This window comes from Anarhichas minor, unplaced genomic scaffold, assembly GCF_050575085.1.
Source record: "Anarhichas minor isolate MPS153535 unplaced genomic scaffold, ASM5057508v1 ptg000073l, whole genome shotgun sequence".
Taxonomy (NCBI): domain Eukaryota; kingdom Metazoa; phylum Chordata; class Actinopteri; order Perciformes; family Anarhichadidae; genus Anarhichas; species Anarhichas minor.
The window spans coordinates 7,057,609-7,080,950 of record NW_027466519.1 but is presented as its reverse complement, the minus strand read 5'-3'; the positions used below and the strand labels follow the sequence as shown (position 1 = coordinate 7,080,950).

Sequence of the window (23,342 nt, the reverse complement as noted above, 5' to 3'; positions counted from 1 at the left end):
CTATAATTACTTTATTAGTTGATATGTTGAACAAAGTCGCATTTCCGCAGAGATAGAGCAACGAAAGCATTTAGTTGCCGTCATGTTTGTGTCCAACTGATGGAAGAAAGTCCAGCATTGACTCTCTTTTAGCTCTGTTTTTGGTCTCCACCAACTCCTCAGTGATATGGCTCTTCAGCTGCTAAATGCCCCGCTGTGTTCACCCACAGGTCTCCAGCTGTGTCTGTCTGCCTTTTGGTGCTGAGCAGATTGTGTGCAGTAGTTTTATTTAGGGATTGTTTGCTGAAAACGATACTGATGAGAGCAGTGAGAGTGAACCGGAACAGTTAAGTTGCGGGCCAAAGAACCAAAAACAATGAGCTGGAAGTAAACGCTTTATAGAGATGAGGGAGGGCAGAGTTGGGTGCTACATTTTCCCTGGGTTTGTCAGTATGAGCAATAAGTAGTCATATGATCCATGTTAATCTAAAACAAATGATTGTAGCAGCTTTAAGTGTCCAATGGGTAAAACCAGGGCACTGCATGGTGGACTCAAGGTTTTCCACAATCACGAAAAATGTCATGACCTCTACCACGATGCAATGTGTTGCATCTGTGTTTATGTGTGGAGTTTTAAATGTGCTTTTTTTCGTAAGGGGATACATCTGAGGTTTCACGTGGAGTTTTCTTTTTGAATGTTGGATACCATTGCCTCTTTGGGCCCCTAAAACCCTCAAGGTGAAAGGAAAGCCAACACGAAATTGAATTTTAGAGGTGACAAGCCAAAAAGGTCAGACGCCGCAGCTCTGTGGGCTTGATGAAGGCCTTCTTCCAGTCCATTTCATACATTAATTCCATCGACATGATCAAACTGGAGAGACAGATCAAATAATTTGTATCGATTAACAACGCAAATAAAAGCAAGAACGCATCTTCACAACTCCCACATTTGATGTTATTAACATTGCTGTTGTTTCTTTCATTATTGTATAGGCGTCTGTTTGTTTAGCCACCTTACAAATTGCTGAATAGCAGATGCAAAACTAAAGAGAGAAGAAGAAAGAGAGAGAGAGAGAGGTGGATGACATCAAACTCCTCTGAGGCCATTTCCTCATCAGCTCAATGACATCACTGAGCCACCGGGGGCTGTGATTGGTCGACCTGCTTCTCCTGGTAAACAACTGGAGATACATTACATTGTGTGAGTGGGTATGCGTGTGTGAGGGTGTAAGCGGTCAGCGAGACCTTTGTCCGGTGATGTCATCACAGACTGTGTGGATATACAGATTATACACTGATAAACCATCTCTCTGGACACACACACACACACACACACACACACTGAATACTCACTCGCTTTCTCCCCCTTTGTTCCTCAGTACAATCAGTCATAGCAATAGATGTATGTATTTGTGATGTAGTGCAGGATGTACACAAGTTGGTAAAGCAAAAACCCGTTATGTTGTACTTTAAACTCTTCATATTTGAACTAAGTTTGCATTAAAATGGAATAATTAACTTACGATCCACTATCTTTTGTTACATTAATCATTGAATGGTTTAACCCCTGGGTTTAACAGATAAGACTGATGTAATGTTCCTTTTTTATTGTGAACATGTCCAAAACCAACAAGTCCGTCTCTCAATACTTTCTGACTTCCATTGGCTCCTGCAGAAGCTGTAAAGATATCTTTTTAAACAGCTCACAGATGCATAGTTCCATTTTTGAAAAAGGCTCAGTCATTTCCTAAAACAGCTCATCACCGTAGTTTTTGATCTGAGGTCACTCAAACAGGACAATATCATGTGTTTGTTGGGGACTATTTTCAGCAGCGGATTAATACACATTTGGCACACTGGGGAGGATTTGTGTCAGCAGGACGACTTACTTGTGACTGAGTCAAAATAAACTACAGTGTGTGTGTTCATGGTGATGAAGGAACATGTCACCCAGTGAACCAGTGTGGCTCATTGTTGAATAAAGACACTTAACACCGGACATTCCTTATAAAGAAACAGTGGTTGATTGATTGATTAAGCAATCAACAAAATTTAGTGTCATTGTGATCATCAATTAATCTCACACATCTCAAGTAACAAGAATACGAGCCAGCCAGTCACGGTCGTGGCTCAGCGAGGCTGTTGTACAGTGCTGCTTTTAGCTAAATTCTAACTTTTACATGCTAATATGCTCACAATGACAATGCTAACATCATGCTGATGTTTAGCAAGTACAATGTTTGCTATTTTTACCATCTTAGTTTAGTATGTTAAAAGGTCATTTCAGCATTTTTGACTAAGTCACTACATACCAGTATTAAGCGCTGAACGGGCTGCAATGCAATCGCTTGTGGCAATTCCGCTTCGTCAATGTAGCTTTGCGCCACCGACAGGCTCAGATTGTTATAATAAGTGTCTGACAACATTATGGAAAGAACCCTACAGATAAACAATACCTGTTTCTTGACCTTGATCTGGTCTGTTTGCGATTGTGTCTAACCAAGTATCGCACGAGGAGACGTCTCGTTCGGAAAACTGCAAACGATGAATTGTTGCCAGAACACAACGTAGGAAACGTGATTGCGAGTTGGAGAGAGGAGTGTCGGTGAGTTTGTTGTGTTGGCGTACAGAAAGCGTAGCGTAGTTTTATCCTAAATATATTCAATGTGACAGCTTAATATTTAGCTGATTTCCACAACGTGGATGCGTCGCTATATTTCCAAACGAGACTTCTCCTTGAGTGATTCAATTGCAGCCCGTTAAGTGACTGTCGCCTTTAGCATTCTCCACCAATACTGGACCAATTTCAGAAATGTTAACCCTGTTCGTCACTTAGACACAACACCATGGGAATATATCCACTTTGAAAAATACCGAAGGTCCCCCTTTAAGCTCTGCTAATTAACGCTAAACACAAAGTCCATCTCAAGGTGATGGGAATGCCATTATTTTGTCAAAACAATTTGTCCTTAGGGGAACATGAGTAAATGTTATGGTAATCAGTCCAATAGCTGAGACTTTTCACTAAAAAACAAAAATGTCAACTTCAGGTGTAACTTTGGCCTCTTGAAATGGAGGCGACAGGAATTTGCCACTGTTTTGTAACATTTCATTGGTTAATTAGAAAAACAAAAACGAATCAATAGGAAGATAGACATCAGTGCTGCTTTATTTCTCAGCTGAGAGACATACACCACAATACTGTTTTGTTAAAGGATTCTATCAGATTCATTCATGCTCTCAGTAATTCTGTTGTGTGTGTGTGTGTGTGTGTGTGTGTGTGTGTGTGTGTGTGTGTGTGTGTGTGTGTGTGCGTGCGTGCGTGCGTGCGTGCGTGCGTGTGTGTGTGTGTGAGGGAACCAGAGACAGAGAGAGTGTCTTTAGTCTGTTGTTCCATTTCCGGTTATCGTCTAAACGCGGAAGCATCGGGGTGGTGCATTAAGCGCAACCACACACACACACACACACACACTAGCTTATAGTGGAGGGCTGATTGCTACGATGCTGTGTCTCTACTCTCTGTATACATCTGTGTGTGCAAGTTTAAGTGCTGAGATATGAAGCCTCAAATGTGTTTGCCAGGCTGCCATGTCGAGGGTAAGCATCTCAAGTCTGCACACTGTAATGTACTGCAATATTCCTACTGCTAGGAAGGATATTGCTTTTTACGTCCACGTTGTCATAGTTCTGGCCATCATTCATCTCAGTTATGGTAACTAATGAGTCACTCACCAGCACCATTGTAAACGTCTCGGCTTTAACCCAAAGATCTAGTGATACAAAGTGTGTGTGTTGGTGCAATAAAGTGGTTGTTTCGACTTACTGACCTAATATTACATGGCGGTGTGGGCTATGATCGTTTTTAGGCAGTGATAGTGGAATCATGTAAAGCTTGGAATCATCAGAATAACTTTCACCATAGTTGAGGAATGAGGACTCCTAAACACGGCTCTCAGTAGAATCTGTGATTTTGACACTTGTCATGAAAGGACCTTAAAACTAAACCTAACCAAGTAGCATTTTTGTGATGTTTTGTTTCAATTCAACGTTGACCTCATGCTTAAAACGGCGTCCGTAATCCGGGAGAAAATACATTTACCGGTACCTCAAATGTAATTGAGAGTGCAGTTTAGTTGTAGAAGGGACATAATTATGTAGCACACAGGGTTGCTTTGGAACACGGAAGTCTTCAGAGTGAATTACTGTGCTCGTGGTTGGTCTTTTGATGGTCCAACTGGTCCCATCCTCATATCCAGATTGTCTTTTGGCTCCTTTAGCTATTAAAAACATGATTTTTTTTCCTGCACAACATCCTTAAAATGGTTGATATTACCTCAGAGACTGAGGCCTTGCTGATTATTGATCCGGGGACACCGGTGACATCACAACGACATCACACAGTCACTGTTGCACAGCTGTAATCACGTCACAGCTGATTAATGACTTCATCAAAACATCGCTCAGCTCTGCCGGCACATGACAGAGTGTCGAAATGTGGCGCCACACACAAGCAGCGAAGTGTACGTTGAAGGGCGACTTTACTACTTACCCTGCACTTATATGCCCTCTGTGTAATGGATACCAAGGCTTAAGTGGTAATGGTGCAATAAAAAAAAGATAGAGAGAGAAAGAGAGAGAGAGAGGGAGAGGGAGAAGGAAGAGAAGAGACGTGGAGAAAGGGGAACGAGGGAGGGAAGGGAGAGACGGAAAGATAGGAGGGGCGGGAAGATGAAGGAGAGGAAGGAGACACAGAGGCAAGGAGACAGGAAGGAGGAAAAGGGAAGCATCAGAAGAAAGAATATGGGGAGGAAGACGGGAAAGACGAAGGAGAAGAGAGTTAAAGAGAGATAATGGAGACGGGAGAGGGGCGATGAAAGAGAACGTGAGGAAGATGCAAAAGACAGATTACAGATGAGAGTAAGAACAACAACAGGCAAGAAAAAAAGGATTGAGGACAGAGAGACGAAGGAGGCAAGAGAGGGAAAGATTGTGACAGCAGAAATAGTAATAGCCGAGACAGCAATACAATACTAAATGACATAAGAGACGGTAGATAAAGAGAGAGACAGAGCTCTCCAGCTGATGGCGGCCCTTTGTGCCATAAACCCTTTTTTTCTTACAGAATGAAGCCTGTCTGTCTGAGTCTGTAGCGTCCTGACAGACATCTAGGTTTATATTCAGCTATATTGATCCTCTCTGCTCTCTCTTGCTTTCTCTCTCCTTTTAATCTCTCGTTTTTTCTCAGTCTCTGCCTCTTCATCTCCATCTCTCTCTTTTACTTCTGTCTGCGTCTGGCCATCAAAAAGCTAAATGAGGAAAAATGTCGAACATCCCGAGAAGGAAACCTCCCGGTTAGCTCAGAGTGCCTAGTTAGCTGTTAGCATCTGGTGATCTGGTCCTAGCCCTGGATCTTTAGTAAAGTGGTGGCGAGTTTTGCACAGAGCCTGGTGAGGAAGAAACACCTGTTTTAAAGACAGACAGCGGCCAATGTTACTGTGAGTTTATGGCTGCTAAATGAACATTTGGAATGTTTGTCAGACTCTATGATCTCATGACCAGGTCGGGTTTGAATGTGAGTGACTTGCTGACAGCTATTTGTCTGCTATACGTATTGGTTAAAAACATCGAGTAGCATTTGTTCTACTTTAGCCATGCTGTGTGCCATCAATTTGTTATTATTATATGTATTGTTTGTGCTCCAAACCATGTGATCATGGTCCTTAGCCATGTGAATGAAAAGAGAAAAAGAGGTGCACACTGATGGCTTCACATCATTTTTCTCATCATTTTTCGGGGAAATAAACTCACAAACAAGCGTGAGTGTCTTTCCAGGATCCTGTGTAGCTGGTGTATAATATGCATTAATACTTATTAAATACCTATTAGGTATTAATCTTTATGAACAGATTCTGCATTTATTTGCGGATCACGTTTCAGCAAGTGTTGGTTGAATGCAGGTAAACAGTCCAGAGAGGAAAAGAGGCGGAACAATAATAGCTGGATTTCTATGTCATGGTGGCTTGCTAGAATTTCAAAGTGTGGCGTGTGAATTCCCAAAAAGTTGTCTATATTTAGGTCAACACACGTCACTTTTTTTTGTGAGGAGCTCCTCAATTTCCATTGCATCGTGTATTGTGGGAAATAGTGTCCATCGGCAACAGGACGCGCGCATGCCGCTGTAGAGACTGAGGCTGTCATGGTAAAGCTGCCAGGCTGTGATCTATCTCTGCAGTGAGGATGAAAAGAGTCTCTAATGACTCTGCCGAGCTCCCCTTTCTCCTTTCTCTTCCTGTAGAATGAAACCAAAGCTTGCTGGCTCACTCATTTCCTCTCTTTAAACTTTTACTTTTAATAAACTTGAGTTTATAAAATGCAACACAAAAGACTTTACATAAAAGCAAATTATTAAAGAAATATAATAAGCAATTCAATCTAAGTGAGCAATATATTTGCAATTAAACAAGGATTAATTTAAATATCTTAAACACAGGAAAAAGCATTGTTAAAAGTGTGTGTCTTAATATGTAATAAGTGTCTCCTGTATTTATTTTATCATATTTATTTATATATTATATTCTTTATCTTTGAGCTGGAAGAAATTCATCCATTATCTCACAAATTAATGCAATCAAGTTATCGATAGGAATCATTTGGACATATATAGATATACAGCTGGGTATCGTCTGCGTAGCTATGGAAATTTATGTTGTGTTGTCTGATAAACTGCTAAAAACAATTGGGCCCAAGATAGAGCCCTGCGGGACACACTTAAATCTATTTAATCTAAGGAGTGGTGGCCCATGGCCACTATCAACTGTCAATTAACTATATTCACCGGGGTGGGAGTCCATGCAAGAGTTGAACTTACATTCTCATCTTGATTCTCTGCTGCTATCCATCTTTTCCTCTCCATTTCTACTTTCACTGCCTAACCTCTCTGCTCCATTTGTTCTCTGTTTTTTTACGTATTCACTTGAAATAGCTGCTTCAATAAAGCACCACCTTGATGTTTCTATTGATGTTTAGCTGCCCTTGACTCTTAAAACCTGTGTATAATACACTTGTGTGTTTGCTGTGAGTGTTTGACCAGCTCTTGTGGCTCAGCACTTGACTCAACCCCATTCAACTGAATAGAGAAAAGGTTTTACAATGAAATAATGCCTCTCAGCCGCCATATTGGAAAAGGCCTGACCTTTTGGTCAGCAGTGGGTGTTCACAGCTGATTGTGTTTTTAAAATGGAAGTCTCAATAGCAGTTCATTTCTGTGTCTGTCTTAAATTGGATGAGTTCACCACTTATTTAGCCTGATTCAACATGTGTGTATGGATGCTCGCATCTCAGATTTTGTCAGCAATTAAAAAATGTCTGGTGTTGCCCTTGTGAATGGCCAAATGCTGCATCCATGTCATGTTGGAGTAATTTAGTTACAGCCACAGACTGTATATAAGAACTGGACGTAGTCATCGTGATGTCACACATTGGTGTGTGGACTGCCATTTTGAAGCCTTGAGTTCGGCGATTTCGCCGCTACCATCTTACGGCCGTCGCCATGTTTTTTTTGCAGCCAATGAACGTAAGTGACCATATTTGGAATGCGGAGACGTGACATAGAGACACCGCATACGGCTCTGGAAGCAGCAGCAACCTGTCAATCACAGTATGCCCGCCCTAAAGCATACCCTGGTTTTTGGTCTATTTGACTCTAAACTGGACCATAATTTACTAAATGAACACGTTTACAATGTTTACTGAGGTAATAAATCAAGTGAGAGTTAGGGTAATTTTCTCATTGACTTCTATACAATCAGACTTCTTATTGCAGCTAGTTGGTCCTAGTGTTCTAAGTACTAGTGCAGTCTCCCGTTTGGGGCATGGCCCTTTGGAACGGGCAATTGCTTGATTCCAAGCATATGGCCGATCGGAGATCGTGACTGTTCAGAGCACGCCGATTGCTCGGCATGACAGCGATGGTTTTAACGTTAGTACATCCAGCAGCAAAAGTGAACTGCAGTCAATGAGCCGCGGCCGGTAAAGGCCCACTGAGGACGACATGCTCGACTCCAAATTGCACCAACTTTGTCACTGCACATCCTTGGGTCCCCAGCAACACACCCGCCAAGTGTGAAGCAAATCGGATGAACTGTGCTCGAGCTAGGCAAAGGGCACACATACAGACAGACAGGGATTCCTTGTTTTACAGTTGCATAATAAACATGAATGTATTATCCGACTGTTATTTTCCAGGACCAGCATCCTCAGGGTAGTGAAGGGGAGTTTCCTTTTACTTACATAACCTGCAACCCTACAAATTAATGTAGTTTGCTGTTAAAATGCTTTATGGAACCATAACCCTAATAATCCTTGGAAGTAACGTTAGCCTTCACTGTATCTGACATGCTAACCATTGCAGCTTATGTTAGAGCAGATAAACAGTGTAAGCTATGATTGGACGATCGCTGTTTGAGCGAACAGAAAGCTGAGAACACATTTCTATCGCCGGTGCCTCTCATTTACAACACTTTCACATGACCAACTCTGCCAGCATACGGCCATCTTGAATTGTCTGGCGAAAATGATGGTGATTGCGATGCCGATGCGACGGTGGTGATAATGATAATGGAGATGATTGTGTTGCAGCGAGCACTATTGGGATGGTGGTGATGATTATGTTTTGAAATAATTGCGGTTACAAGAATGACAACTGGGATGAGACTGATTCTGGTCATGTGGTAAGAATGATTTTGACTGGTGGATACTTGGGATGATGATGATGATGATAATGATGATGATGAGAGTGACTGACGGTTTAAGAGTGACGCAATGACTTTGAAGCTGGTGATAATGGTTATTGTGATGACAATAATTACAGCAGTGATGACTTAGATTACAAAGGATTGGGATTAGAAGAATAAAATAAAACAAATGATGTTGAAGGAATAGTTTCACAGTTTAAGAACTGTGTTTTTTTTTTGCTTTCTTTCTGAGAGTGAGAGGAGAAGATAGATATCAATGTATTGTTTGTGCGTTAAGTACGGAGCTGGAGTCAGGACGTTGATAGCCTAGCCTAGCCTAGCTTAGCATAAACCACCTGGAGGTTTCTGCTCAGCCCGAGCCCTGCATGTGTTACGCTCAAACATAAGCAATGGTACTGAGGGCTCTGGCTTGGCTAATCTCCATGACGTGACCCGGAAAGGACTCAGACATTTCTCTGTTCACGAATACCAAAATTGAAAAAACGAATATCTACGCAACGAATTAATAACTTAGTAGCCGAAATATTCGGGTCCAGCCCTAAGGTGGACATCCGCTTTTTCTGCACAGCATCTGCAGCTACTGCACAGGTTGCCAGATGCAGTCAGTGAGCACAGGTTTTGTTCTCTTCAGTCGCGATGGTACCAAACCTGGCAACTTCATTGTGAGGAGAAGGCTTCAGGAAGGCTGTGCACAGTCACTGGGCGACAGGTGTTGTTTGCCAAGAAATAGTTCCAGCACGTAGTACCTCCCTAAGAAAGCACAAAAGAAATGAGCTAGGCTAACCACGTCCTGATTTGACCACCTAACTTAGCATACGGACATGAGAGCTATATTGATCGTCAAATAAATGAAATTCCCAAAATGTTGTACTATTCCTCTAAGATGATGATCATAATGTGATGAACATGATATTCATGTCATGAGATGATCATGTTGATGTGAACCATTGTGGTCGAGATGATTATGGTGGTGATGAGGTTGTTATAGAATGTTTCTTTCCCTTATAAAGAGGATGGCTATCGTTTGAAATTGTTTGAGACACAAGAGTCGACACAATACCTTGGAACTTGGACTTCCAGTGTAAAACTGGCAAGATTAGGATCAAAATCAGGGGCGAAGTGTTATACCAGTATTGACGATAATCGTGGTATTAAAAAATGAAATATGGATATCATGTTCATAACACACGTGATAATATTGCAGTATCCAGTGTCTCTTAAATCCTTTTATACAGTTATGATTACAGACATTCTCCACCTTCCTACACTCGTATCGGGAGTGTAATTCATTTGCCAAGAAGAGACTAAATGGATACAAACTAAAAGTTAAAGTTGAATTTGGCTAATAACATAATTGTTATTGTTATTATTTTATGAAATATTATTTTTTAATTCAATTAATGTGATAACATCGTCATCGTGAATTATATTGAACACGATAATTGTGTTGTGAACATCTGATATTGTGACAGCCCTACTTAGCGTTTGAGAATCGGCATATGGTTGAGAAGGTTATACTGATGATGATGATGATGATGATGTGATATTAGGGGAATAACTATGACGACTGCGATTGTAGTTTGAATCACTGAGTATAACAGAGACGAGGGAGGCTGTGACAGCTGAGTCACACAGAGAGGATTCAAAAAAAGACACGGTGAAGAGATTCTGGTGTTTTCTGCTGATCTCGTTTAGCAACACACTTATGTCTAGAGAGAGAGAGAGACTGAGAGAGCTGATGAAAGACAGAGGAACCCTGCTTTATTGATCCTATTGACTCAACCTTTTACTTTAAAAGAATGGCTGCCCCTCCCCCCTCCTTACTGTCTCCCCTCCTCAAACCGGTAAACCCCTTTTGAATAATATAATTGCGTATTTGATCCTCACTGTAACCTCGACCAGAGGGGGGTAAAAAAAAAAAAAAAGCCCGATCAAATCACTCGAGCGTGCTCTTTGATCACATTGACGGCACACTGTGTTTATGGGTGGGTGATTTTGATTGCTCCCTTTTTTTTGAATGTAAACACGTCTGCACTATTTATTTATTTTAAGTCCGGCGTGAACTGCTGCAGAGCTGCTTTCCATCGAGCTACAGTAAGCTGCAAAGAGAGAGACAGAGAGGGAAAGGTGTACACTGGAAATCTATTTGCAGTATTTGAAACCGTATTTCACTGTTTATTTTTTGACCTTTGCAAAACATTTATTTATTTATTTTTGTTGTTGGTTGAGGAGATTCTTCACACGTGAGATATTTTTGGATTCCCTATAGCAATGCAGCAAAACAAATAAACTTTTATAATTAGACCAGTACTTCCATCCTATATCTTCAGTCTTCATTAGTGACAACTGCATGTTTGGAACTATCCAGACAAAAAAAACAGTGTCTGAACAACTTGAATTCGTCCCAACACAGAATAACAAACACTGTTTTGTTATTCTGCACTTGTGCACAGTGGAATGTCTTAAACAAACAGCCGTCATGTCCGAATAAAGTAGTTCCAGAACATTCATGCGATATACAACTAAATGACAAAAAGACATCACCGAAACACACAGATGAAGCCAGCAATGTTAGGTGTGTACGGAAGAGCATTAGGGCCACATGGGGAAATGTGTTTGAGTTTAAAGTGAATTCTAGCTGCAACAGAGTTAAACGTTGCTCTCTTGACTTCGTCAAACAAAATGTAACAAATAAATACAAATATATGAATGTTATTTATTAAAATAATGGAATCCGATACGAGACCTGGTCCAGCTATTTAAGTCAGTACAGGACCGATATCTGATATCAGTACCTGGACCTGTGCATCTCTATTCAGGACTCAAAGATATGTTGACATGTGGCTATAATGATCTTCTGTACATGAGGGAAATTCTTAAATTACTAAGTGAATCATTTCAAATTGCATTCCGCCATTAAACTGGGCTTAATTTGGTTGGAAATTAAATGTGTTGTTTTTTTTTTCCTTTTTTGGGGCGGTCCGCATTAAGAGACAAATATGGTTTGAAATGTTTTTGAAACTAAAGTGACGATACAAAACTGAATTTTATTAGTATTAAATCAATGCATTTTTTAATTGTACAATTTTTCTACCAAATTTTTTTTTCTCATTTACCAAAAGAAGCTGTTGTGTAATATACATATAAAATAACGAAATGTATTATAATTATATGAATCTGGAACCAGATGTACTTTTTTGTGACGGGCCACCAGGAAATGTGAAATGAAATGTGTGAATCAAAGTGAAAACAAGGCGGGGGCAGCCACAGTCAGCTCAGAACTGTCGACCGTTGTGTTTCATAATGCATGCATGAAATATGCATGGAAGGAATACTGAAAATAAAAACCTGTATACTCTTTTCTGTCAGGTGGAAGTACCTCCAGTTACTCACAGCTACCAGAGCTTCACGATGATCAACACAAGTCCAGTCAGGAAATGCCAGGTGCAAAACAAACACTACAAAAGTGCACAAAATAAATCATATAAATATTCTTTTTTCTGTAGCCTTAATTATAGAACTGCAACTATTATAAGTGAAGACACTATTTTGAGTGTATTTTTGTATGTATATATGCACAAAAAACATTAATTTGTCAAACTAATTTGATCCTAGAATACCTTGACATATTTTGACATGAATCATTATTATTAGTAGTAGTAGTAGTAGCAGTAGTAGTAGCAGTAATAGTAGTAGTAATAGTAGTAGTAGTAGTAGTAGTAGTAGTAGTAGTAAATCACTTCTTAAAACATTTTTAAAGGAAAGTTTTTGGTAATATTTAATATGTCTCTTCTGGTTTTACCATTCCACTCCATTTCATGCTTTCATCTACTTTTAACCTTATTTTTATCCTCCTTGTGTCTTTTAAATTATTTATTTTTGAAAAGTCTTATTTTCTTATAGTATTATCCTTATCATATTATATTAATTAGGTGAAGACAGGATTTTCCTCCTATCAATAGAACAGAAGGAGTTCATCGGACAGAAATGTCAAAACACTTCAAATTTCACAATAAAAGCCTTGTGGGTGGATTGTTTTGGCACTACCTGGCACAAATTATTATTACTGCTAGTGATAACAAAAAACATATTAGCGGCTAGCATAAAGAGTTGTACAATGGCCGTGATAATCACATAGCAGGTGTAGTAGGTTTACTACTCGCAGTAGAAAAAGTAGTAGTGAAAATAACACTGTTCATGTTCGTCCTTGTTTAAATAAAGGTTTTAACACAGTTAAAGACAAATTATTTGGGGTTCCGAGAGTCATTATCAGTTGAGCTGCTAGAAACACACGTTGGCTCACAGTCGGATGTTTTATCACAAAGATCACCCAGTAAATAGTCAGGTCCAACGTCAGTCAGGTCCAACGTCCAAGATCCTTTCTAGTTTACGCTAACAAGAACAAAAACTGTGACACAGTTTTGCGTTGATGGTGACATTCTTCTATATACCCTATAGAATATGTCCTATCCATATAAATATCAATAATAAGTTTAACAGCACTTTTAAATCCAGTAATAATAACATTAATAATAATAAAGTGCTCTAAAATAAAATCAGGAATAACGAGAGATTTAAAAAAGATGACATGAAACAGGGTTTAATCAAAACAGGTTGAAAAAAATGGTAGCACTGGCAAAACATGTGGATTAACATGTTTTATAGCGTTCATTTAAAAGACCAGGCAGATTCTGATAATAGCTATTATTATTATTATGACAGTCTAATTTCAATTTGGCCTTTCATTCACAATTTGTCATTATACGTACGTCTGATGATTCTAAGCAGACGTGTCTCTTTTGATCTCTGTCTGTCTCTCTCTCACACACACACACACACACACACACACACACACACACACACACACACACACACACACACACACACACACAGTCATGTTTCCATTACTTTAGAGGACATTACATTGACTTACAATCATTTCCTGGAGATTTACTCAAACCACAACCATAACCACTACTTGTCTAATCCTAATCCTAACCCTCTAAAAAAACAAAGCATAAACCACGTCCTCATCCTAAACTGTATTTAACGGGAGACGTGCATTTTGTCCCCAAAAGGAAGGCAAGTAAACAGATGTATGTCCCCACAATGTGAGTAATTCTCACACACAAACACACACACACACACACACACACACACACACTCAGACACTCAGACACTGACTATATGCTTTAAATCCAGTGTGCGTGGCTCCTCATATGCAGAGATCAATAGCACCACCTGTCAGTGACAAATTGTATTACAACTCCTGAGAGTGTGGAGTAAAACATGAAGTCTTTATAACATTTCACCTATTTACCCGGAGAGCAGAAGGAGAGTTGCCACCTGTATAATGAACAACAGTGACATTTTCAATTGATCCATCCCAGCCCAGCAACTAGCCACAATGCTAAACTTAAGAAATAAATCCCACTGACGACAAAGACACCAAACTCATCAGGCTGAATTTTTCGGGGGAAAACGTGTCTAAACACATGTAGAATATGTCCAGCCATGAAAAAAAAAACATGGGGTCTGCGGTTTGAATGTTTCACTCAGTGTAAACATTAGCTATGTGGATTGATCACGAAGGCTATAAAGACACTCAACCAGTTATTACGAGATAGAGAGCAGCAGAGAAACAAGATGCTGGCCATCTTTCATTTGCATCTGTCGTCAGGTCGCTAAACGCTGTGATAAGAAGCTGTGTGTATGTGTGTGTGTGTGTGTGTGTGTGTGTGTGTGTGTGTGTGTGTGTGTGTGTGTGTGTGTGTGTGTGTTGACCACTTAACCTCATTCATACTGACTTAATTCAGAGAGGTAATCAAATCAAACTCACCCAGACCTCCTCCTCAGTGACTGACTGAGATACAACAGCAAACACATTATAAAAGGTGTTTTATTACTATTATTGCAATTATATTATACTATTATGTAAAAAATTATCGTTATTATTATCGTTACTGTTACGTTCCCCGTTCTGGCATCTAAGGGATGCGGGGAGAAACGGTGTTATTTCTCCAGGAAAATAACACCGTTACTCTCTGCATCCCTTAGATGCCAAAAAGGGGAACGTAACAGTGTAACACTGTTAGCTCTGTCAGCACTTTTTCAGTCACAACTGAAAATAGAATAGAATAAAGCTAATTTGAGTAGCCATCCATCCACTATCCGTAATCGCTTATCCTTTTCAGGGACAACCATTCACGCTCACATCGACACCTACAGGCAATTTAGAATCACAGATTGATCTAACTTCCTCCACCATGGACTGAAATATCATACTGGAATTCTTAATTTAGGTGGTGTGCCCTCCTTTACATTTCAACTCACTTTTCCCAAAGCAAGCGCTTAAGAGTGAGCATTAAAGGAACTGCATTTAACATTCTGATCATTTAATATTGCAGCAAACAGCTATTAGCGATGTTACAGCTGATAGCGCCAAGCGTAGCGGCCACCCTTCGGTTCCCCGTCATGTAAACACTGTTAGCTCTGTCAGCACTTTTCGCCGTAGTTTGCGCTGTTAGCTACTGAGCCTCATACATTATCATACAAAACAGGATGAAAAAGATGCATCTATAAAATGATGTGGGGATACGATTAATGAGGAACTGCTAAAATACACAACACACCTGTGTTTTTTACTCTTTTTTTTTAACCTTTATTGTGATGGTTCCCAACCTACGACTAGGATGGTTTCCGACTCGTGAGATCCAAACATTTTCAATAACTCTGGAGCGTTGTGAAGTCTAAAAGAAAAATCCGTCAAGACGCCATCACTTTGTTTATGTCGAGGAAATGGACGAGTTATATTCATTCAAGAAAGTTGGTTTAATAGAAACAGACTAACAGATTTAAATTTAAATTGAGGATTTAGGATTTTGTTCGTGGATTCGTCATTTTTTTGGGCTTGAAGAAAAAAGTTGGGAACCACTGCTTTATTGGACAGCCGACAGCAGAGAGACGGTTGGACAAGGAAAGAGAAATGTGGAACAACATGCGACATAGTTCATGGTCTGTGCCTTAACCGCTGGGACCAGAGCGCCCCTCTTTCTGATGGACTTATAGTATTTATCCAACAAAAACACACCACTCCCAAACTGCACCAGAGTTTACTTCGAGGTGGGGGTAGACCCACAGTTTTAGGCAGTCTTGGTCTGGTTGCAGAGTCCGCATCAGAGTTCGATTGACAGCTTTCACACCCAGCCTATAGACTGTTTACAAGAAGTGGACGTAGTCATCATGAGGTCACCCATTGGTTTGTAGACTGACGTTTTAAAGCCTCGAGTTGGGCGATTTCGGCGTAGCCATGTTGTTGTTTTTTGTAATTGATAAATGCAAGTGACCATATTTCGAATGCGGAGGAGTGATGCAACGATCTGCTGGTAGCAGCAGCGACCTGTCAATCACAGTTAGCCCCGCCCTAAAGCATACTCTGCTTTATGGTCTATTTGACTCTAAATGGACCATAATTTACTAAATGAACATCCTGCTGTATTGAAGAAGACTTGAAACTAGAGATTGAGACCATAAACTCATGTTTACTGAGGTAATAAATCAAAAGAGAAATAGTCAGTTTCTCATAGATTTCTATCAGACTTCTTTTTGCAACTTGAGGAGTCGCCCCCTGCTGGTCAGTAAAAAAAAAAAAAAAAGATCAAACAAGAAAAACGCACCAGAGTTCGTTTGAAATGAACCAAACGGATTAAGCGTGAAAACATGCTAAATATCTAAACATCCATCATTAAACTTCACCGCTACATCTCAAACTTTCACATTGCATTCTACTTCTCATATGATTCTTATGAGTTGAACGCCTGAGCTGTATTGATTAAATGTAGTGATGACTCAGTGGGAGAATAAGACATCAGATGTACAGGAACATGAACTTCTGTCAACAAGACCATCAGTTTGTGTTTCACATCATCCAATATTTAACTGTTGTTCAACTACTACAAACAACACTAACCCTTTTATTTTCTGTCTCTTCCTCCTACCACCTCTCCTCTGCTCTCCTCTCTCATCGTCTTCCCCCCCCCCCCCCCCCCCCCGCAGCGTGCAAACGGAAGGAGCAGGACACAGGGAAGGACCGCAACAACACGCCGAAGAAGTCGCGGCTGGTCTTCACCGACCTGCAGCGGCGCACCCTGCTGGCCATCTTTAAGGAGAACAAGCGGCCGTCCAAGGAGATGCAGCTCACCATCTCACAGCAGCTGGGCCTCGAACTCACCACCGTCAGCAACTTCTTCATGAACGCCCGCCGCCGGAGCCTGGACAAATGGACAGACGACGGAGGCAGCCCCGGCGCCCATTCCTCGGCGTCCAGCACTTGTACCAAAGCGTGATAATAGAATGCGAGGAGGGGGAGGGGGAGGGGAGCACGGGGGGGGATGGGTCTCGGGCGGGGGCGGAGAAACGGGGAGGGACGGTGGGGTTGAGGGGCGCAGGTCGAGGTTTCGTCCGGTCGAAGCGAGGAGGAAAAACCTAACTTTTTACATATTTTTTATTTGTTTGTCCGTTCTGCTTTCGTCAAAGGGTGACAAACTGAGAGGGGCTGCTCACTGCGACGAATTGTTTGTAGCCTAACCGCCTTTTTGCAAAATCATCGTGAATCCATAACAAAGCCGAAGGGTAAACTCACCTATAAAACATAGAAACCTCATTGGGTGGGGAAACAACTTTTAAATCAAAGACTTTCACTGCTGATGTCTCCTTTAGGACAATAAGCTGACACACTAGCCCAAATACCAAAGACTAGAAGACGACGTATGTTTTCTATTATGCAATATATATAAGCTAGGAGCCAACCGACCAAACAAGAAACCAATAGAAGCTTTATGAAAAATTCTCTATGGAATTGTATTCGACCTTCAAATGTCCCAAAGATGGCAATGATGCATCTGTTTTGGGCAGAGTTGAAGACTTTCGCGTTCAGAAGTCTGGTTTCAGAGATCGCACAGTCAAATTCAGATCGCTGTAGCTGAAGCGTGATTCAAAACAAAAGGAGGTCAGTTTGTGCAGTTTAGGGTGAAGTTGGACTGTGGATTACAGTTTTTTTTTTTAACCAAACCAAAGATGTATAGGGGACATTTTCTCAGTCATAAGAAACCATAAAAATAGTCTTCGCATGAGGCCCACTAACTGGCTTGGACTGAGTGTGCTCAGTATGCTTGGGAAAAGCTAGTGGTTGTTATGTTCAAATGATCTAGTCAAACATTCAATGATTTATTCATCTAAATCAGTAGGTTCAGCTTGTCAGTTTATGCATGTGTCAATTAATGGCTGAGCGATGGAGGAAAAAACAGTCCAACAACTGTGTTCATTTGGCTGTGCAGTCCCTGATGTGAACCGTCAGGCTCACAAACACTAACAGAAAAACCAATGTCTGTTTTCTGAGATCAGAGCTGAAGAGTTTACTTCCAAAATGTTCTATGTCCATTTTTAAAAGGAAAATACGTACCTGAAGTTGATCTCTGGAATATATATATATATATATATATATATAAATGTTCCAGGTTGTAGATGGATTATTATTTTCTTAAATTATGACTTCATAACCAACTTTTTTTTTCTTTTTTCTTTTTTTTTTACAAAATGATGAGATTTCTGTCATTTTTTGGAGACAAAACTCTTCAATTTTACCCCCCAAAAAGATGTATTAATTGGACTCTTTAAGGGGGGGCATTGAGGATTCTTAAAGTTAGGAAATGGCAAAATATGCAAGCACAAACACACAGATACACGACCGTTCACCGACACACAAGCTTTCTCTCTCAGCATACTTAGCGTTCAGTGGAGTTTTGGGGTATTATATATGAATATAAACAACGTATGTGAGCACAATCTTGAAGCACATTTTCTTTGCAATAGAACCGGGGCTCTCTGCTAAGCCGAGTGGTCTTCACATCTTAGAAAACTCAGGATACCATTTTTTCTAAACAGTGGCTGAAATCCATTCGGCATTCTGTCGTTACACACTGTAATGTACAAACATGCTCGTAAGACACACTCTGTTGCAGACAAGCAAATACACCTGCTTCACACAAAGACACACAACTTTGAAGAGTCATTTCCCGAACGTTCCCCCGGAAATCCCCACCCTGACCGAAACGTTGTCAGCTAAACCAAAGCGAACCAAAGTTTACCCTGGCTTCACACACCCATAATTTGTATTACCATGATAACTCATCCATCAGGGCAGTGGTTTCCAGCCTAGCATCTTAGCAACAATTACAACAAAGACGCCAATTAAAACGCTAAAACTGGTGCTGTTTGAGCTGTCACTGAAATTTTTTAACAATTTGAGCCACATCTGTGGTCCAAAATGTGGTAAAATGTTTTGAAGGCAGATTTTTTAATGCCTAAACTCCATTTTCTCTACAGCTATAGCTCTCTTTCAGAGATAGAAATCGCCAAATCCAGCCTGGATTTACACAAACACAAAAGGCTTTACTTGTTACTTCTCCCCGTTTAGATGGGTGTAAGATAAAATGGGTAAAGTCCCTGTTCGCATATAAATGCAGTGTGTTTGGACACAAAACAACCAGAAAGTCATCAATCCCTTACAAAGCATTAAAGCTTAAAGTTATGTTTATAATCCATGTTTAACCAAAAGAGTGCTTAGCGGCAAGAGCTCCTGGGCTTTTAACAAACCAGCAGAAGCGACAAGACACGGTTGCACACATATTGGTTTCTTGAGCCATTTCTGACAAAGTTTTGTGAAATGAGCACGGACAGCACTAAAAAAAGAGGTAGTTTGACACTTAAGGCCAAGGTATGCTTCAAACATGTTGCCCGACTACATCTAGAGACCAAACTGTTTCCACCTTTTCCAAATGGCCCCATTCGCCCAATCATAACAATAGGCAAGGTCCAACGACCCATACAAATGGCGACAATCTGTCCTCGAAGGCATTCGTGGTGTTGGACCACACACAGAAAGTGATGGAAGTAGTTGAGTCTAACCCCGGCTACTGTCACACCACAGCACACCTGGCCAATCACTGTGTAAAACAGGATTGATTGTCTTTCTCAGAGGGTTACAAAATTGTGGGATGATTATTCCGATGTAGGACAGAGTTTGTCTGAAGCGCCCGGCCCTTTTTACAGAAGGGCCGTCTAGTTTTTAGCACGATCACGACCGAAATTCTTACCTTACGCAACACACTGTAGATTTGACACAATCTTCCAGTGCCCATGTCCAGAGTCTGTGCATATTTTACAAATCTTTGACTGTTGGTTTGTCATTGCTGAAGGGGTTCTTGGGCAAAGCTTGCTCAGAGCCTTACAATTTGACCTTTTGGTGTAAATCCAGCTGTAACTAAGATGCTTTCTTGAAGCCTCCAGCTGCCATCACAGATACCTCGAAAAACAAACCGCAGACTCTTAACACATCAAGTGATACAACAGCAGAACCAGTAAACCGTCTGAACCCACGGAAGACGAACTGTCCAGGCGAATCAGGGCCTTTGTAATAGTTAAAGAGGACAATCTAAAGACGATGCCTGGCAGGTCCGTCTCTTCCAGAAGGTCAGCGGGCTGGAAGATCGGTATTATCGCTGCAAACGCTAATAAAGTAACATCTTCAGACTTCAAATTTTTAATGAGAAAATGGAATTTTTTCCGAACGTGTTTCCTTGTTGATAGTGGTGAAAACCTAACCCTTACCACTCAACCGTTGTCTCTAAGAAAAATCTTAGATGGCTCTAAGATGGAACTTGTTTGCAGCATAGTAGAGTTGGATGCTTGGTAAAAAAAGACAGATGGACTGAGACACAGAGACAACATTTGTCTGTCTGTCTCTCTGACTCTCTTCGTGTCCGTACAAACCTCACCAAGCATCCATCGCTACCAAATCCCACAACACCCATTCATTTTACTTTGATCCGTCACACTGTACAGCCTTGACACATGATGTAAATACTAGCGCACCCAAAAAACCTCAACCGCCGCCACGTCCTACTCCAGTTCAACAGCCTTACCATCCGCAATCACCTCATCAATCATCTTTCACTCAAGCTATCGAACCAAAAATAGAAACAAAACCAAAGGAAAGGCGTCAGTCAGCAGCCCCTGCTCCTTAGAAAACCCCAGGCTGAGTCCCGGCCTGGTTAGAGACAAGCCAAAGGCTTTAAGAACGATTTAAAATTTAAAAAAAATGGACACTTGAGACTTTTTCTATTTATTGACAAATCGAAACCAAAGAAAACCTTTTTCTGCACCTAACTGTACCAACAAATGGAAAAACTGAAGATGGAAGAGAATTATTACCAAAAAAAAAAAAAAAAAAAAAAAAAACACAAAAAAAGAGTGGTGGCGACAATCTCCAGAATGGAGGATGTCGTCAACGACGAGAAGAAGGACAGGAGAAAGGATGACATCACGGGATCGGAGAAGTAGCTTTGTTCTGCCTGATGTTGCATCAGGCCATCTTTAAGGGGAAGCAAGTTGGGGACTGAAAAGGGTAAAACCACACGGGAAGGAGGGAAGGAACCAACGGAGGATGCCGTCGACCATTTTCTTCTCTCCGACCCCCAAAAAACGGCAGAACATTAATGTGTCTCTCACGGTTGAAGAGTGTCTTTAACGTGTGCCTATGCAGTTTTTCAAAGTAAAAAAACGGTTAAAAGAACAACAGAAACCTCATCAGCTAACAAACCAAAGATTCACCGTTAACTCCAGTCGCAAATCCTCCTCCCCCCGAAAAGGACCCTCTGGACTTTTCACTCACTAATTATTATTTTACTACATCTGTTGCACGCAAAACTGTCAGGGTTAGCATGTAGGCTAATCAAGCTTGTCTATACTTTAACTTTCAGGCCTGTAGCAGTTTTGCATCCTTCTATACTTACAAGTTGAGAAAGGTAGCCAGGACGCTCAATCACAGTTCCTTTCAGGATAGCTAGCATTCTGCCAGCTAATAGCGCGCTTCATTTTCCCCACGGCAGACACTCATATGGGTCTGTATTGTATCTTACAAAGCTGAAATGAAAACATCTGGTGTTTTGATTGGTCATTCCTCCAGCATGGCGTCAACACATGCAGCCATTATAGTTATAAATCCTTCACACGCACGGCAATGACCAAACATTACCACAAACGTTTGATGCTCGAAAAAAGAGAAACACGTCTCGGGAGTTTCTAAGATGGCTGATGTTGCTGTTTGTGTGTTCTTGTTTTTTTTCCACCACAAGTCATTACCTGCTCCACAGGACAAAGTCTACCTCCAACAATCTCCAGCAGTAGAAACAAAAGCTGCCAGACAACAGCACAGGGACGGTTTATTTTCCCCCCTGCTTCACGTCCATGCGGTTTGACACAAGCAGCTTGGTGCGTCGGCATCGAGGGGAAAAAAAATCCCACCAACGAGCTTGTTGACTGTTACTCAGAAGCTTCCATCTTCCATTTTGCTTCCACCCAGTCTGGGGATTCAAATAGGCCACTTTTTCATGTTGAACTGGCTGTTGTCCGGCACACTTCCTACTGCGGAGAGAGTGACAATGTTATGCTATGTGAAACGTACAGTACATACCAAAGATTTTCTGCTGTACAAAACAGTAGCACACACAGATCTTTTTCTTTTTTCCATACTCATTTTGACAGTCCCGGACAGATCCTGAATCTGCAATCTAGATCAATCAACGTCACTCACAGTGTTGTTCAACTCACCGCCTCTGATTTTTTACCTTTTCAACCCAAGCCTAGCAGGAACCAGAAAAGAAAAAAATTGGGCCATTTACAAATTATGACCGTAATCATTTAATCTGCAATTATAAATACAAAGTGAAAAAAGGAACTAACTGAAAAACAAAATGTCACCCATTCTGAACCCTGAGTTTCACAGGCGTATAGAATAGAAATCAGGCTTCCTCACTTTTCTTATTTGAGATACTTTGAGTTTGAAAAGTTTGAAAACAACCCACTGAATTCCAATTCTAAGTTTCAAAATGAAGAGATGTGGCAACAGACCCAAATTACTGAGGACAATCCAGCGGATGTTAGTTGAGTTTTGGCTACCAAACAAAAGCACTGCTAGCTTGGGTGGAAAAGTTCTTAAGAGGACAGAAAATTGTCGAAATATCATTACACCACAGTTAGTTATAGCCCACATTGCCATGCTGGAGGAGGAGCCTCAGAGAGAGTGATAATTGGACATACTAACTGTCCATTGCTAACAAACCCACGTTAGCGTGTTCTTTAGGGGGGAGGAACTATGCTGCTGCTCCATATATACAACGACAATAAATGAAACAAAACCAAAAAACACTTCGCCCGCTGAGAGAAACTGCTAAAATATCGGTCAAATAGCTTTATCCTTAGTTTTCTCTCTCTCTTTCTGTATGTAAAGCTTCTAGTCCAAAGAAATCCTCCGCCCACCTGACCCTCCAATCCTGCTGACTACGCCCAATGGAGGGGCGTGGCTTGTGGCTCAGGGGGGTGGCGGCCATTTTCCATTCCCACTTGCAGTTCTGTCTGGATGTAACACAGGCAAAAACCTGCCAAACCAAAAAAAGAACAAAAAATGGGTATGAAACCAAAAAAACTGTCCCAAAGAGGTTTTCATTGTTTGTTTTTAAGTACTTACAATTATTTGCCAATACTTATGTGTCT

The 23,342-nt window shown here is 40.9% G+C and overlaps 1 protein-coding gene across 2 annotated transcripts in view; it reads left to right on the top strand.

Moving 5' to 3' along the window:
* onecut2 (one cut homeobox 2) overlaps positions 1–17,077 on the top strand; it is a 34,901-nt gene extending 17,824 nt beyond the window's left edge. For both annotated transcript variants that reach the window (XM_076079814.1, XM_076079813.1), the window contains one exon: positions 16,788–17,077. In XM_076079814.1, coding sequence (XP_075935929.1) covers positions 16,788–17,077 — 290 coding nt within the window. The remainder of the gene's footprint in view (positions 1–16,787) is intronic.
* The last annotated feature ends 6,265 nt before the right edge of the window (positions 17,078–23,342 follow it).